The 18,771-nt window shown below is 36.4% G+C and overlaps 1 protein-coding gene across 5 annotated transcripts in view; it reads right to left on the reverse strand.

Moving 5' to 3' along the window:
* Positions 1-18,771, reverse strand: part of PCNX1 (pecanex 1) — an 83,383-nt gene that overhangs the window by 14,252 nt on the left and 50,360 nt on the right. For 3 of the 5 annotated variants that reach the window (XM_034417685.2, XM_034417683.3, XM_034417682.3), the window contains 16 exons: positions 18,610-18,700; positions 18,150-18,207; positions 16,995-17,212; positions 16,378-16,531; positions 15,314-15,346; positions 14,249-14,420; positions 13,663-13,773; positions 12,592-12,683; positions 10,920-11,029; positions 8,565-8,670; positions 6,702-6,794; positions 5,187-5,337; positions 4,519-4,660; positions 1,820-1,997; positions 599-707; positions 257-386 (listed from right to left, as the gene is read on the reverse strand). In XM_034417685.2, the coding sequence (XP_034273576.2) occupies positions 257-386; positions 599-707; positions 1,820-1,997; positions 4,519-4,660; positions 5,187-5,337; positions 6,702-6,794; positions 8,565-8,670; positions 10,920-11,029; positions 12,592-12,683; positions 13,663-13,773; positions 14,249-14,420; positions 15,314-15,346; positions 16,378-16,531; positions 16,995-17,212; positions 18,150-18,207; positions 18,610-18,700 (1,948 nt within the window). The remainder of the gene's footprint in view (positions 1-256; positions 387-598; positions 708-1,819; positions 1,998-4,518; positions 4,661-5,186; positions 5,338-6,701; positions 6,795-8,564; positions 8,671-10,919; positions 11,030-12,591; positions 12,684-13,662; positions 13,774-14,248; positions 14,421-15,313; positions 15,347-16,377; positions 16,532-16,994; positions 17,213-18,149; positions 18,208-18,609; positions 18,701-18,771) is intronic. The other 2 variants (XM_034417686.2, XM_034417684.3) reach the window with 1 other exon arrangement.

The following is an 18,771-nucleotide window of genomic DNA, read 5'->3' on the forward strand; positions in this document are numbered from 1 at the left end:
TTTTACTCATTTAAAAAGGTATTTGTTAAATAGAAATATCTGAAGCTCTGTAGTTTCATTTTTTTCTTAAAAAGTTAATATATTCAGAATAGTCAGTATCAAGAAAAGAAACGTTATTTGTGCCTTTGAGATTAAGAAGTTTATTTTAAATTCTAGAGTCAACCAATCCAACAACTTCATGAAGAAATATCCTATTTTTCAACATATTACAAATATACAATACATGAAAGCCTTGTATGATTTCAGTAACACCTACTTGTAATCTCTCTCCCAGAACTTGACGGGTCTGACATAAGAAGTGATAAATATTGCACTTCCCAAAAAAGGGTTCAATGGGGTAGAGAAAAAGGCAGACACGATTGCCTGGACAAACAGCATTGCAGAATCTACCGGACAATAAAGTTAAGGATGTCATAATTGTTACCCGCTTATTAGCAGGATAGAATGAAGCAGTATATTTGTCCCCTATTATTTTTTCTTACAACACTGAGCATGTAAATTCACCTTTGCTTTTCGTAATCACTTATTGTATATTTTCTCTCCTAGATTTAAATTTCAGGAGATCAAATTAAAATAAGTTTGAATTTCAAAAGGATACGGGGCACAGCAAATGGTTGGGCAAAAGCATGGAAAGCAGATCCCCATGTGATTTGCCAAGGAGCAATATAAGTGTACACAAACCTCAGTTTATAAAAAAGTTCCCAGAGCTAAAAAAGAAATCAGAAGAAAATATTTAGAAACATAAGCACCAGCAGGAGTAGCAATACAGAAGCATAATCATGCATGGATTTAATCCTCTTAAAGCATGTGCAAAATAATGTCTCCATTAAGGCTTAAGGGAACTCGATTTCAGGGAGCCACAGAGACCTACCCACCACATCCCATGTTTGTATGTAAGCATGCCCTGTTGAACTGATTAAGGACCACTGTCAAGAACAAAAATGAAGTGGAATTTTTCTAGGTTCCCTTTTAAAATTGAGGGGAAAAATACCATGACATTGCAAGATTTATTTTACATTATAAGATTAGAAAAATTTAAAAAGTAGAGACAATCATCACTTCTGGAGTCTACTGTACATGGACGTGCCCATGTAATTTTCTTCTCAACAAACCATTTTCTCGGTAGTTTATGTTGGCTTCCTCTGGGATATTTTTTTCTCAAATTCTCAGTTTTTGACTACCACCCTAAGATATCCTGTTAAATCTCCAAATTTGTCCAATTATCCAAATTTACTTTACGTGTCTAATATGTACAATTTTACTTAGCTTTCTGAGATTAGTCAACATTGACCAAAACTCACACCTTTATACTTTGTACCATAACAATTCTTGTTTATCTGTTTATTATTAACAAATGTACAGAAACCTAAATGGTCTCTCAGCTAGTAACAAGGCATACATCGTACTAAACCACCTGCAGGAAACAATAAAAGAATACTTGAAGAAGATTACAGGTTGTGCTCACATGACTTGCTCACCTATAAACGCTGGTTTCAGCTTAGTAGTTTGTATGAACACAGCCATTATATTTTATAAATCATAATTTATGGTTTCATACATTGCTCAAAATCAGCCAGCTGTAGTTTATTCAGTGAACCATGGCTAAATAAATAAGAGTTTAATATATATGAACTAGATCTGTGTTAAAAAGGTCTGCTTGAGCTTTATAAAAGTTCATTGAGCAAGAAGACAGCTCTGCTACATAAAAAGCCCTTTCCCCCTTTGCTCTGGCAGATGTTGAGGTGTTCACACTAAGCCAGGTTCTGCCAGTTGCTTGTAACAATATGGACTAGAATGGCGATGCTGTATTTGACTTTACCTTGCTGAAGAGTATGGACATGAAGAACAAGTCTAGCAGCATGGTCTCAGAGAATCGATTGTAATCAAACGTAAAGAAAAGCACTGTAAAAATGATAGTGACATACTGGTAGGTTGGATTGCTAAAAGATGAGCGCAGCAACTTCATACCAGCTATAGTAATCATTAAAGCACCAAGTCTGCAATGAGAAAAATACAATATCAGATGAAACCTGAAGCCAAGGAATTCCCTTAGTTTTCCCTTTAGAAACTCCCATTAGTTTCTTCTTGCCTCACTCCCCTCTACCTGATCAGTTTGTTGATTATACTCAGTGAACTTATTTTCTAAAATTCCTTTTTATTAGATTTCCTAACTCGCAGGATCTTGTCTGGGTTCTCAGCATATGTCTACATTCCAGTTTTGTAACTGATCATGATGACACTAAGATGGCAAAATGTGTATCTAACAGCAGAATGCCAGCTCCATCCTTTTCTATTTCCTTTGCAAAATATAGGCTAATCTGTTAACAGGCACAATTTGCACTGCAACTTCAATTTTGTCACTTGTCCCTCGGTGGATACCCATATATCTATGGTTATGTAAAGTCTTAATCTTACCTAAAAAATACCTAAATTGCATGTTTTTTTTTAAAAGTAGAAAGAAAATAAATAAATAAATATAGACTAAATTAATGAATACAGATGAAAGATATTGCAGTGCAACAGATCACTTTGTGTCTTGGATAAGTGGAATGTTCATTCAGCTTATGCCTTCATACCAACTCATTTAATTGAAGTCATAAACTTTACTCCCACCTACATTGCATGCATTTTCTCCTTTCTTAAAATGATATATAGCAGTGTTGGTGAACCTTTTCGGCACTGAGTGCCGAAACGGGAGCGCATGAACACGTGTGTGTGCCAGAAACCGGAAGAGCAGCCACCCGGCATGCATGCACACACGGGCAGCTGCTCTTTCGGTTTCCGGCACAAGCATACACACCGGCCATCTGGTCTTCGCACGTGCATGCACGCCCAAAACCGGAAGACCAGGTGGAATCCGGAAGAGCAGCCACCCAGCGCATGCATGGGCAGCTGCTCTTCTGGTTTCCGGCATTCCCATGCATGTGAAAACCAACTGGCCGGCGTGCCAGAACCCAGAAGAACAACAGGCAATGGCTCTGTGTGCCACTTCTGGCATGCATGCCATAAGTTCGCCATCACGGATATATAGGAACCTCCTTTTCCCATTATATGCCAATATTCAGTTAATAAGGTAGATTAGGTAAAAAGATGGTAAAAGGCATCAAGATCCTGTCATCATATGAAAAGCTCTGCTAGATTAGACCAAAGGATTATCTATGGAGGTAGCTGCAGACTAGATCCAGCCCAAGTTCTCCTTTCACACCAGATTTGGCCCTATTCGCTTATGGATTTGGAGTCACCTTGATGATAGATAGACAATCAAATGGATAGGGTTCTGAGTCTTTTTATATGATTTCTATGACATTCCATTTATCTTGGACAAAATAAAAGGTAGTATTCGTTCATGCAAATATTAATCTGATATGTCCCAATAATATGGTAGTTTTCAGAAGGCAGAGAAAGTAAAGGTTTGGAATCTCAGGCACAGGGTGTTGGAAAGGAGAACTTCATGAATCAAGTAACTTAAACCTGAGAAAAGATAGGTGGAGAGTTTGTGTGGCAGTTTGTAGAGATTTAGGCAAGGAAAAATTAATGAGAGATTAAAACTTTCCTTCCTAACAGTAAAAGAACTTTTACCATGGAAAAATATTAGCAAGGGAAGTTGTAAGTGCCCTTTCTCTAGAACAGGGGTGTCAAACTCAAGTCCTGGGGACTGGATCCGGACCATTTATTTATTTATTTATTATTCGTATTTCTATGCCGCCCACTCTCCGAGGACTCTGGGCGGCTTACAACAAAGACAATATACTAAATAGCATACTGCCCCCAACAATCTGGGTTCTCATTTTACCTACCTCGGAAGGATGGAAGGCTGAGTCAACCTTGAGCCGGTGAGATTTGATCCGCTGATCTGCTGAACTAGCAGTCAGCTGAAGTAGCTGCAGTACTGCACTCAGCACTGCGCCACCTCGGCTCATGTGGTGCTTAGATCTGTCCCGCAGAGCCATCCTGGAAGCAGCAAAGGACAGGCCCGTGGTGCCACAGCCAGTGAAAACGGAGCTCACGAGGGCTGCGGACAGCCTTCCTGAGCTCCAATTTTCCTGGTAGAGGGTCACAAGAAGCCGTCGCAGCCGAAAATGGAGCTCGGGAACCCATTTTCGCTGGCAGAGCGCTCGGGCCTCCACAGGCACCCCCGACACAAGTGACATCGAGCTGGCCACGCCCACACCAGCCACGCCCACACCAGCCCCCCAAGGTTAAACACAACTCTGATGCAGCCCTCAATCGAAATCGAGGTTGACACCCCTGCTCTAGAAGAACTAACTGTCTGCCATTAACTTTAACTTGAATTTCTGTACTGAGCAGGAGTTTGAACTCAATGGCTTGAATGAGACCTTCTTATTCTACAGTTGCATGAGAGAGACACTAAAGCATTCCTAGTGCTGAGGATGATGAAAGGTTATAAAATGGGGAAGTGAAAATAGCAACAAAGCTCCCAAACAGACACCTTTTTTCAAAATGCTAATCATAATTAAAACAAAAGTAAAATAACGATGCATGCCTTTTTCTACTTACTCTGTATCTAATCTCTTTGGACTAGCAATAGCCTTTGCACTGCTGCTGAGCTCATTGAGGACTACCAAGGGATAGATTATATTCTTCTCCACAAAAAGAAGCCATATATGAGCTTTCTCAAACCACATAACATGTGCGGCATCTAAGAAGTCAAAGAGTACATTCTGAAATCAAGTATTTCTGGAGTATGCATAGAATATCAAACTCAACTCTAATACCTCTAACGGAACATCCCTAAGATAGCTGCACTGTCTTTCTTTATAATAGAGGAATAAGGTTTCTATGGCAAAAAGAAAAAACTAGCACATAACAATAGCACTTACACTAATATACCGCTTTACAATGCTTTACAGCCCTCTCTAAGTGGCTTACAGAGTCAGCTTATTTCCCCCAATAATTTGGGTCCTCATTTTATCCACCTCAGAAGGATGGAAGGCTGAGTCAACCTTGAGCCTGGTAAGATTTGAACTGCCAAATTGCAGGCAACCTGCAGTCAGCAGAAGTAGCCTGCAGTACTGCACTCTAACCACTGTGCCACCACGGCTCATGTAATTTAACTATACATAGAATTTTTAATAAATGCATCTTAATTAGAAAAACTCAATATATTCAGTGATAATGCAACCAATACTGTATTTAGTTAATCTACTGCAAATTGTGCTACTTACTGCGGACTTCAAACTGATAGTATTCCTTGGTTTTCAGCAATGGATGAGAAAAACAGTGCCATGGGAGCTGTTTTCGGAGTTGAGGCAGCACATAATGGGTCATAAATCCTATTAATCCCACCAATGCATACAAAACGTAACTTAAAACAGGCTAAAAGAAAATTTTAAGAAAAAAAAATCTCAAAATCAGGTAAATATAATAACCATCCCTTTCAGAATTGTGTTACTTTATTTACTTTATTTCATTGTAAATAACAGCTCTGATTAAAAAGCTATCTTCTCCTCTGCTTAATCTTACCAACTAACATTGTATGTCAGAGCATATCAAAAACATCAGAAACACATGAAGTAGTCCAATGGTGGGTTTCAAAATTTTTTACTACGGTTCTGTGGGCGTGGCTTGGACATGGCATGGCTTGGTGGGCGTGGCAGGGGCAGGATATTATAAAATTTCCATTCCCACCCCACTCCAGGGGAAGGATACTGTAAAATCTCCATTCCCACCCCAATCCAGGGGAAGGTTACTGCAAAATCCCCATTTCCTCCCGATCAGCTGGGACTTGGAAGGCAGGGAATAGATGGGGGCGGGGCCAGTCAGAATTTTTACTACTGGTTCTCCGAACTACTCAAAATATCCGCTACCGGTTCTCCAGAACTGGTCAGAACCTGCTGAAACCCACTTCTGAAGTAGTCCCTTATTGGATCCTAGTTGCTTCCCTTGATTAAATGTATATCAGTTTATGGGAATATGATACCAACTGAAGAAAAATGGCAATAGAATTCTGTATTTTCCCTTTAAATGCTATACTTTAAATGCAGAATATTACACTGCATGTTATTATTAGAATTAAATTTTAGTTTTTGTCCAGGATTGGAGCACTCCTTCTATATTTTCTCACCTATCCTTTGAGAAAATATGGGTATCCTAAAATGAGCTTCTCTGGATGAATATGATTAAAATCTAGATTCTTCTCCAACTCCTTAACCACTGAATTTGCTGGAAGTTTATCATTTAGTCGCCACCCACTGATATGTTTACTAACTTTCTTGCTATAGTCCTTTTAGTATTTGCATTTTATGGCATGTGTATCAGACAAAACAAAAACAAACAAAAATGAGATTCTTGTCTGTTCAGACAACACAGCTTCAGTACATCATGGTTTCTAGCATCCCAAGCTTCCATATTTACTCATATACCAGACACATCAGTCTGCTCTTGAAAAAGTTGTACAAGCAGGAACATGGAGAAATGAGAGAATTTTCTAATTACAGGCTACCTCATATCCTTCCCATCTTACTTAAAATTCTTAAGATAGTAATGGGGACTAGCTGGAATAAACCCTCTAGCACTTAATGCAAGAAAAAAAAAGAGAGGCATACATAGAATCAATGTGATATGACTGAACATAGAAAGAAGTTTTCTATGTGGTTAAGCAATCCAAAAATATCCAAGAAAGATTTATAAAAGAAATGTGTATCATGATTTTTTAAGTGGGCAGCAGAAATAAATCTTACCTGCAATACTGTGAACCCTGTGCTGACATGGATTGCAAAATAAAGTACACCAATGACTACACAAACAACAAGATCAGACTGCAAACGTTCATTCTAGAAAAAAAGAAAAAGACAATGCATCTGCATATCAAGAAGGTTCTATAAAATGTCCACATTTTTATTACTCACATGGTTATTTTAAAGAGAGTTTCAGAATATAGTGTTGCAATTAATATTTATAGTCTCAAAACCTATTCCCCTCCCACAGTTTTTATTGACATATTTGTGGAATTTTAGTTCAGGTACCAGATGACTTGCCAAGCTGTACAAACAATTGTTAGAACAGAGTATCATAAATCTTAGCATAGTCTGAACAAATCATTTAAACACCTGAATTGTGTGTGTATATCTATCTGTCTGTCTGTCTGTCTGTCTATCTATCTTTGGCACAGAGTATTATCATAGCAATACTACTACTACTATTACTACTACTACTAATGATGATGATGATGATGTCCATGTGAAAAAGTAATTATTTTTAGATTCATTAATTGTTTTCATCATGTTTAGTTATAATCACTGCAACCAAATGTTCTCTGAAACTAGTGATTAGCTTCTCATATTAATACGCAGGTATTCTGACTCATTCCTCCATGGTGAATGGCTTCCACTAAATGGCATTTGTGGGTTTTCTTGCATTACTTGCTTACTTCAGGCCCCACGTAATACTTCAATGAGATTTAGGTCAGCACTTTGACACTGAGTTTGTTCTTCCTCCATTATTGTGTAGATTTCTTTGTATATTTGGAATCATTGGCTTTTTGTATGATCTACTTGTGCCTTACTTCAATTTTAGCTGGCAGATAGATAACATAATATTATAATTCACTAAGAGGGTCAAAATTCTTGCTTCCTTCAAAACTGGCAAGTCATTCAGGTCCTGAAGAAGCAAAGCATCCCCAATCCAGCTCCACATTTGACTAATGGTACAAAGTTCTTACAGCAGAATGTATTGTTTGATTTAATATAATAAATATAATGTAAATATAATAACACACATAAGCCTAAAAAGTTCCAATTCTGATTTAGTGGCAAAAATACCCTGTTTTCCCCAAAATAAGACATCCCATGATAATAAGCCCAATTGGGCTTTTCAGCACATGGCAATAAGGCCAAGCGCTTATTTCAGAGTTCAAAAAAAATATAAGACAGGGTCTTATTTTCAGGGAAACAGGGTATGCAAATATTTAGATATTCTGAAATAATCAAATACTCTTTTCATAGAATTGTAGACATGGAACCTGCACATTGGGATGTTCTCCAAATGTTATGGACTCCCGTCCCATTTGAGTCGGAAGCACTGTTTAAGGCACTCCCGGGTTGAAAGGAGTAGTCGGTGACATCACCACTGCCTGGGGGATGCCTGGGGTGGCTCCTTTCATGTTCCCATCAAGGAGTGGAGCAAATGACAGGAGCTCACCCCACTATGCAGCAGTACTTGGATCTTGAACGCAGATGTTGCTAGCCTCCAACCCGGCATGAGCCACTGCGTTCTAATGTTCTAGATTGTATCTCCCACAAATTCCAGATGAGCAATGATCAGTATTAATAGTTCTGGAAGTTTCCCCTGTTCATGAAATCTATTAATCTTTCTCTAGTCTTATACTACAGATTTGGCTTATTTATAGCAGACAGTAGCATTGTTCATATTACTGGAAATATAACTGTATACAACACTGAAACACCTATAATATTAGACTACGACTAAGATGGTGATTATTCCTAAATATTCCAGAAATATGTCAACTATTTAGCTCAATATTTAGTATTCATAATAGCAAACTTGTGAGAATCATTAGTAATTTGAACTATGTTACAACTTACCACTGAGTTTCTAAGCTTTTCAGGTAAGGGGTCTTTGACTTCAGATAATGGATCTTCTGGGTTTTTATCTTCTGAAGTAGGAAAAAGCTTTGATTGCACTAAAGAGCTAAAGTAAATACTTGTTTTAAACAAAGTCTTTACAGAAAAGAACTGCATTATTCATTACTGTATTGTAAGCAAATCTAAAACATCCCTTCCAGTTTAAAGGAAAATGAGCCTTTTTTTTTTGATAAAACAAATGGTATCTATCAAAAGAGCTCTATCACTCTTTGGTATCCCCACTGTCTGGATATTTTTACAGTGCTGTAGCTCACGTGATAAAATGTTATAAATTGCTTCTGTATATCCTCTACAGCAAGGTGCCAATCATTCGTGGTTTCATTGAAACAGCTGAAATTTGAAAATGTAAATGAATGTAACCATTTAACTACTACACATTTATCTTTTGGATATCATCAGAAATGTTTCAGTTCAATATTTGAAACAATCTGTAAGTAATTTAAAGTACTCTGTAATTTTTAGCTGACTGTTCTTATGCAAATAATCCCTACAAAGCTCTGAGTGTGACTTAAATTTATTTATTTAGAAGATTTATATCACTGCCCATCTTAAGTAACCCTAGGTGGCTCACAACAACAGTAAAACCAAGTTATGAAAGATTGTTTTATGACAGAAAATAATCATAAAAACTGTAAAGCAATAAACAAAAAAATCTGTGCCTTAATCCTTAGGATACCCCATGATAGGCTCCAGTTGCCCATATTCCAAACTATCTCTCGATACAGTTTTAGGAGAGGGACGGGTTGAGCCAAGGAGAGACTTAATCTGCAATCTCTATGTGGACACAAGAGGGCAAAGTCCAACCCCTTCTTGAATGCCATTGAACTTTATCTAGTCTCACCCAGGTGCAAACCGTTAGTCTGAGAAAATTCCTGTGTATAGGCATGAGCAATAACACAACTAATTGGACTCTTCAAAAGTGGGTCAGTTGGTTGTGCCTGATAACAGTAAAATCCTATCCCAGCACTTTGGTAAAATGCCTGATCTTAATGTCTTACATAAGGCTAAAAGAGCTATGAATCCTGGAAGACCTCCCAACTGCACACCAAGTCAATCTGGGGAGTGCAACCCCATCCAGGTCAAAGATGACAAATCACCAGATCATGGATGGCCAAAGTCTCAGAGCCGTTCCATCTTGCTAGGGTCATGATTTAAAATTTAGATTCTGACTATGATAAAGTTACTCCAACTGAATTTGTGGAATGGTCAGCTCAGAAGCCACCAATTTAAGAATGACTTGAGGCTGACCAGGCACAACCTGGAGAGCTGGAGCAGTCAGATGATGAGGCACAACCCCGAAGCCATTGGGCTTTGTGCACAGAGCAAGACAACAATGCCCTGTGAGGCTTCTTGCCAAACAGAGGGAGAGGTCTTCATAATTGAAGGCCACTAGTTGAAGACTGATTTAAAAGGCAGCCTTAACTGATGTCCCTTCATTGGAAACAAGTATCTGATCTCTGGCTCTTATGTGATATTCATGTGGATTCTATTTGTAATTCTTGGACTGGCCTGACTTGGCTCCCTGAAATTTGGACTGGATTTTGACTACTCTTCTGCATGCTCCTTTTGAAAGCAAAACCACTCAGGCAGAGTTTCTTTTTCAGAGACTGATTTGATTTACATTATTATCCTTGACTGCAGTTCAGCCTTGAATCAATTGCTAATCTCCAAGATCTGCCCAACTAGAATCCAGTTCTGAGTGAAACTGAAAGACTTATCTGACAGATGCTGAAGACTCCTCACAGTGGCCCTGCAAGACCTTCCCTGGCTCTTCTTTAGAGGGACCTGGTGACCCCAAACAGGGCTGCTGGACAGCGCTCTCTCTCTCTCTCTCTCTCTCTCTCTCTCTCTCTCTCTCTCTCTCTCTCTCTCTCTCTCTCTGTGTGTGTGTGTGTGTGTGTGTGTGTGTGTTATTTGGGTCCTCTAGTCTTCCTGAACAAGTGAATGAAACATTTTACTTCAGAATCTCTGAACAAGTGATGGAGAATCACCTCTTACCACAGAAAGAGGCAATGGACTAATGGACAGAAAAGATTATTGAATCCAGATATATACAAATGCTTCAGAATCATCACAGTCTATGGCAGTAATCAGAATAACCTGGCAGCGAAGAAATTTCAATGCAGCAAAGAGCTACAATTCCAATCCTATATCTATTTACTACTAATTCCAAGTGAGTTAAGGTGACTTACTCATAGAAGCAAAATTAGGATTTTAAAAAGATAATTTCTTCTAATATTTCTCAATTTGAGGAACAAAATTAATGTAATATTGGAACAGGAAGACATCACTTACAAAAGGACAGAAGGATCACTACTTTGTCGGCTGAGATGATAGGAAATTGCCACTAAAGTACCACAGAATACTGAAAAAAGCACTGGAATATGTTGACCATCCCAAGAATCCTGTAGACAAATATGTATTCCTTTATCAGAATAATTAAGTCAAGTTATAGTATAAAAGATCATTTTTATTTTAAATTTTTTAGAAAGTCTGCATTAAAAAATGAATAATATCAATTGCATATCCATAGTTGGTAAACCACAAGATTATTTGATTTGGGGATTTTTTTAAAACTGGACTTTCTCGGGTTTTTTTTTCCTTTGAAAATGTTTCGCTTCACGTCCTAGAAGCTTCTTCAGTTCTAACTGGTGGGGAACTAAAGTTTTAGGTTTCTTTAGTTTTAGTTTTTTTAGTTTACTTTATTGTCATTGCACCTCGTACAACGAAATTAAATGCCATCTTCAGTGTACATCATACATAAGAAAACTATAAAAATAAAACAAAAACACACATCCTTCACATTCTATACAATTGAATTGAAACTTGAAGCTTCTTGGATAAGAAGCAAAATGTTTTCAAAGCAAAAACCAAGAAGTCCAGTTGCCTTTTGGAAAAAGCATCTTTGGGTTAATGAAATGTAATAATAAAATAATCCAACTCCAGTTATTCAGAATAGAATACCAACTGAGAGCTCTGAAACAAGGCACTCACTATTCAATATAAAGATCAAAAAGCATTTGGAAGCTTTATAATTCCTTGGGAAAAATAATTGAGAACTTTGGAAATAGCAAATCTCAGTTTTTAAGTCACATGCAGATTATGCTTTTCCAAATTAAAGCAAAATCAGGACAAAGGCAAATGAACCTTTTCAAAAATCACATGTATGGTCAGTCACTAGGAGTCATATATACAGGGTGTAAGGATAGTAAATGACCACAACTTCTGCTTTTCAGCAATTTATATTCAGCAAGCATTTTCTCTAAATCTGGAGACCCATGTAGCCATGTGTATACATCTGCTGTATGAATCTCCTGTTAAAATTAGGATATGAATCTGCTATTTTTGAAATTTTTTTCATGTTATAAAAAAGGAGAATGAAGCAGTGTATTTCCATATGGTCCAGATTCTTAAGCTTAAGAATGTAAAATTTAGAATTTTAAATTAATTAAATTATTAATCAATTAAACACATTAAGAATTTAGCAGCTTAAAGGCTAAATTAATTCTCTATGTAGATTTTTTCCCTTTTTTTTGGCTAGGTTTAATTTATTGCAATAATCACAATATGCATTGAGAAAAAGAGAGAAAGATCTTTTTCTCACTATAAACCATTATTGTATTTTTTCTTTATAGTGTTTTAGTTCTTTGTATTACAGTATTATAAAATAATAATACTGTAATAATACTGTAATAACACTAATGACATTAGACCTAATATTAACAAATATTCAAAATATATTTTCTTATATAAAGATGTGAGATTTTTGTCTGCACCTTGAAGCTATTTCAAATTAGTTTTATTGGAAAACCCCTGGCTTTCTGTATTGTACAAAAAAAGGATGTTATAAAACCATGAAATCAAGTGATAACTGCATTTATGCATTTATCTGCATTTAAAAACAGAATGTAACAATTTTAAATCTAACTGTACTATATAAAAATATAGCACTGGTGGTACTACTCACCTTTAGGGCCCCATAACACAATCCATATAATAACGCTACAGCCACAATACTACAGATAAAACTGTAGAGTGCTGCAATGAGGCTTGTCGTGGCTAGATAATAATACAACAATAAAGAATTAAAAAATGATTAAAATGAATCTTGATGTAAAAATTAAGCATTTATTATTTTGAAGTTTATTTTAGGTGTACCTTTGTGTATAAATTTTTTTAATGAATTCAACTTTCAGGAAATATTTTTTCACACCTTCTTAGTTTATCAAATATAAATTATTATTACTTTTCAAATAATATAGAGGTAGTCCTCGACTTACAACAGTTCATTTAGTGACCATTCAAAGTTACAACAGCATTAAAACTATTTTTCGCACTTATAACCATTACAGCATCCCCATGGTCAAGTGATCAAAATTCAGATGCTTGATAACTGACTCATATTTATGACAGTTGCTGTGTTCCGGGATCACGGGATCATCTTTTGCAACCTTTCAACAAGCAAAGTCAATGGGGAAGCCAAATTCATTTAACATTAACAACTGCAAAGATTCACTGGGCATCAGGGGTCTCAGAATGCAGGATGGCAAGGGTGACTGTGGCTGGGCCTGGGATGGCTGTGGCTTCCAGGAGCATGGCAAGCAACCCGGGAACCACGCCTTGCAAGACATGGTGCAGAGCAGTCAAAAGGGCAGAGATCTTCTAGGGATACAGGCAGGTGGGAGTGGAGTTGCTTACCTTTCTAAGGTTTGCGAGTGGGAGGGACCAAGGCTAGAATGGCTCGGATGGGGTGGGTGCTCAGCTAACAACTGCTAAAATATACTTAACTGTGACAAGGGGAATTGCCAGGATTGCCGCACTAAGCATGTGACATCCCACATTATGAGCCTATTGGTTAGCGATGGAAATTCCATTTCCAATTGTGGTTGTAAGTCAAAGACAACCTATAATCTGAAAAGGCTAAATTATGGCACACTGAAAATTGACAGTTTGCCTAAACAGTCAAATTATTTTTTAGAAACCCACTGAAAAGTTTTTTACTGATTATATTTCATGAAATAAAGTAATTTTTACTCACCATTGCCTCCAAAGACATGAATATCTAATTGTTCACAGAGGTACATCACAAATGTGTTCACCTGAGGCAGAAGACCAATGAAGAATACTATAGGGAAGCATAATATAAACACTATAGGAGACAAAAATGATAAAAAGCAATAAGTACATGAAGAATTGCTGACTGATTTTCCACATTTGTACCACATTGTAAAGGTACTTTTCCAACACTGTCATAACTGTGAACAGTCGCTAAACAAGGACTACCTGTTTTGTTATTTTCCCTATGTCTTGATTATATTTTCTAGAATCTAAATCCTGTATATTCACTTAAACTCTTTGTTCTGGGACCTTCTTGGAACTGGTATATCAAAACATTTCATCTTATTTAAGAGAAAAACAGAGAGGGAGAGACTAAAGTAGAATAATTAGGTTCAACAGAGCAAAGATGACACAGTAAGCAATCAGAACGTACATCAGGGATGGGAGAACCTAGCAACCTCTAGATGTTGCTACCTGGGATGGCTGCAATTTTGGTTCAATAGCATCTGTAAGGCTACAGGTTTTCCAGCCCTTACCTAAATGCACCAAATAGAAAAATCACTCACCCATTATCAAGTCCCTTGCTGAAAGCAGCAATATTGGATTAGTGAAAGCCATTCCATATAGTTGGAACCGTGCAGTAAAAGTGCTCTTGCTGCCATAGTCCAATAGCCAAATGAGACTGCAGCATATACAGAAGTAAACGGGCCTGCTGTAGGCTATGATTCGGTTATGACCCTGGAATACAAGTTTGAGTACTGCAATTTAAGTTGTAAATCATAACTACTCCTTTCTTTAAAAATCAGTTCTGAAACTTCATTTCGCATGCTAGTTCCATTGAAGACAGAGCTTATGCCTTTTTCTACACAAAGGAATAGGGTTCCCCCCCACATAAAACATTGCACAACATTATTATAATTATTTAGCAATTGCATCAGCTTCATATTCCAAGCAAGTAACAAAGATTCTAGTAATATTGATTTTCAGTTCTAAACAACAGTTTATTTTCTGCTATCATTAGATTATTTTTTTTGCAGCTTCTACTAAAATAATAGAAATTGCCTTTATTCTTTTGTGATTTTATTGAATTCCTATCAGGCATCGTTAAAATAAATATTGCTGCCTATGTGTATTGTTTTTCTAGTTTCTGTGGTTAACACTCCAAAAATTTTCTATTTAGAACAGGGGTGTCAAACTGGCAGCCCATGGGTCGGATGCATCACATGCAGGCCATGCCCACCCCAGCTCTGCAAAGGCAAAAAAGTTACAATAAGTCACCTAACATCACATCAAACTGAGAGCATATGCACCAAATTCCTTGTGTGTCCAATCACACTTGACCAATAAAAAATTCTATTCTATTCTATCATGTGACATGATCAAGTTTGACACCCGTGATTTAGAAAATTACCTTCATTTTTAGTGGATTTAATTAATACATTTAATTAATACATTTTGAACTGTATACTGGCCATTTGTAGGCATATCATATACTGTACAGATTTTTTTTAAAACCAACAATGGTTTTAAAGTACAATTTCTCCTTAATGGCAATATTTTTGTTGTTTTGTTGAAACAACAGCAATAGATGCAGCATTTTTTGATTTATTAGACCAGATGGGAAAACTTACATGTCGAGGTGATGAAGAATCTGGCTGAACGCTCTGAAAAAGTGCAAAGATAGCAGAAAAATGTTATTGTTGGTTTGGTACCTCATAAAATAATAATCTGAACAAATAGTATTTAAAATGACTTCCCTGGACACATTAAACTATCAGGACAGCATTTTTCACCTGTGAAAAAATATTTGTCAACTATTATCCAGAGCAAACAGGATCTAAAAAATCTATCAAAGTTTACATATGTCTAGTTGCAACAGAAAATAAACACAGTGTACATGTATATGAATAACACACAAAAAAGCCTAATCAACAATAGGAAGAACACACTGTTTTTCTTTGTGGGTTACCACAGAAAGAAAAACTGTGTTGCTCCTTGGAAAAAAAAATCCAAATTCACAATCATGCAATAGCCTCATTTGGGACAATCCAAGTATCTCAAATTGTGAGTGAGTTTTTGAATTATTCAGAAAACTTGTGGATATTTCTTTTTAAAAATATTACCCAATGTGGTTTTTAACAATTTGTAAGATTGAAACTTTTATGAATCTCACTTAAAAAAATAATAATTACAGAATGAATAATATTCCCAAGTGTTAATCATTGCCTGTCTCACAAGGTACTGCATCCACGTACATTAATATTTCCTGTGACATCTCAAAAAGAGTATTAGTGGCTTCTTAATCACGATTATAAGAACAAGCCAGAACTGAATCCAATTCAACTCAATCCAACCCAATCCAATAAAATATATTTTGAAATCCACACTTGTTCTACAAACCATAGTTTATGCAAACTCCTGAGCTATGGCTGGTTTACACTTAAAGGCAAAATTAATTTATTTCAATCTTCTTCACTGGTATATTTTAAAAAAAGGAACTGAGAGGAATATGAAGACTGAAAAGATTTGTTCGCATTTTGGGAATCATTATTCCGCTCTCCCCTTCAAGGTGTTCTTTTAATGTCTTTATTCAAAAATAAGCTATAAAACAGGGACATCTTTTGAAAATACAAAACTCACATGGTAGACAACTTTAATAATTTAAAACTACACAATAGTGAGGATAAAACATTACCTTCAGCAAAGAGTACTGGCAACTGGCAATCACCAAACAAAATTGGAAGACCCAGATGTCCTTGAAGAAGCCTTCTATAAGGAGTACAGAACCTAGGAAAGCCACTTGGATAGCTAGAATGACAGCTAATACATTTTCCAAGATTTCACGATTCCTATGGACAAAGAGATGTATATGTTAGTGAAATGCTACAACAGGAACAAAGAATGCAAGAAAGCAGAACAAATCAAATAACTATTGTTATCCATATTCAGAAGACATATTTGCTTGTTTTTGGTTTTGAAATACATTTTAGTTATAATCAACCACGTTTTCACTTGAATTCAAGTGAACAATCTATTTTATTAAATAGATCCAAAACAGGTCCTCATTCAATCCATCATTTAATCAAATCATCTGGCAGTCCAAATCTTAACAAGAAGAGATTACCACTTCCTCTTTGTTTTCTAGGGGTTTTTTTCTAATTAATAGTAAATATTTTGTTATTATAATCTTGCTTGGGTCTCAGTAAACTATTATTTGGCAATTTTACTCCTTAATGCTTTGATAGTTCTAGAATCTTTAGATTTCTTTCCAAACGGACTAATAACCTAAACACATTCTATGTAAGGACTTACCTGTCAAACAAAGCCAAAAGAGTCAATCTATCAAAATTGATACCAATCCAGACTTTGGGTAAGATCCAAAAGCGATAATAGTGTTTCACTTTTTGCGATGACTCCTCTTGTGGTTGTAGATGGTCCTGCAGATCAGGACTTAGGTCCATGTCTTGATGCTCCAGAAGATCAGTATCTATGGTCAACAGTCTGTTCAGTCTGATCTGAGGGAGGGAAAGCTACAATAACGTTAATAAGATTTGCTTTCATATTTAACTTCTTCAGTCCTAGTTTGAAAGAATATAAATATTATGAGAGAGATCCTGCTAAGTGATGACTACTTGATTACCCACCATCTTTATAAGCCTCTACAAGCACTGGGGAGAGAGCTATCTCTGGAAGAGTTATCTGAATGACTTTTGCTAATGAACATTTGCTCAAAAACACTATGGGTATGCCACAGGATAACTGGATTGGCTAATTGTCTCCAACAAGGAAATACAGATACCTGCACACCAAGCTATAGGGATATTTAATATTTAACATCAAAGGATGAGACTAGGACTGCTCAACAACGTATATGGATTGGATTGGATATCAATAAGGCATTGATACATATTAGCCCCAATACATTAATGCATTCTAATCATTCTAATTATCCGCAGCTGTATAGGTAGTCCTTGACTTGCAACAGTTCAGTTAGTGACTTTCAAAGATACAATGGCACTGAAAAAAGTGACATATGACTGCTTGTCATACTTACAGCCATTGTAGCATCCCCACGTCATGCAATCAAAATTCAGCTGCTTGGCAACTGACTCATATTTGTGGGTTGCAGTGTCCCATGGTCATGTGATCACTTTTTGCCACCTTCTGACAAGCAAAGTCAATGGGAAAGCCGGATTCATTTAACAACTATGTCTAACTTAACAACTGCAGTGATTCACTTAAGAAATGTGGTAAGAAAGATCATAAAATGGGACAAATATTTCACTTAGCAACAGAAATGTTGGGCTCAGTTGTGCTCATAAGTTGAGGACTACCTAATGTCCAGCTGCTGAACACCTGAACCATAAATTTCAGGTGGTTAGCCTGAATTTAATTGGACCAGCTAAGTGTAGAATATAAAATTAAATATAATTTGTGATAAATAGAAGCAAATGCAAAAAAACTTACTAAATCATGTGGATAAAAACGAACTGAGGTAGAACTTGATACATGAGAATCCGTATCACTGAAACAAGAAGACAAGTTTAGTTGGATACCTTAGTCTGATTTCCAATTCAATTCAGTTTTCTGTTTTAGAAAATAGAACATTACCCCAATATGCTCATACACACAAACATACACATAATATTGAAGCTAATGTTTGACTTTGGCAGAATGTCTATTTAAGCCATAGGCTAGGATTTTCTTTCTTTCTGATGCATGCACACATATAACAATAATATTGGTATGTTGTTCCCAATTATTATTCAATCATAAGTATCTGATTCAATACATAAACCCTGATATTATACAATATAAATCTAAAACATTTGCTTTTAGTATCAAAATGCAATCCTACAAATATTATCCATTTATAAATAAATTGGTATTACTGCATAAACTACAGCAACTACTTTCAAAAACACACCAGATGTTAGATGTTCTTCTTGCAGCTGGCTCAAAATTCACAAGCGACATATCACAGCCCCCTGTCTCATAGAGTGTGGAACTGAACTTACCTATTGAAGAGAAAGTCAATATAGATTAAATATTATGAAATCTTTGAACACTGTAGCAACAAACATCTAGT

Source organism: Pantherophis guttatus, chromosome 1 (assembly GCF_059756535.1).
Source record: "Pantherophis guttatus breed Tessera chromosome 1, ASM5975653v1, whole genome shotgun sequence".
Classification (NCBI taxonomy): domain Eukaryota; kingdom Metazoa; phylum Chordata; class Lepidosauria; order Squamata; family Colubridae; genus Pantherophis; species Pantherophis guttatus.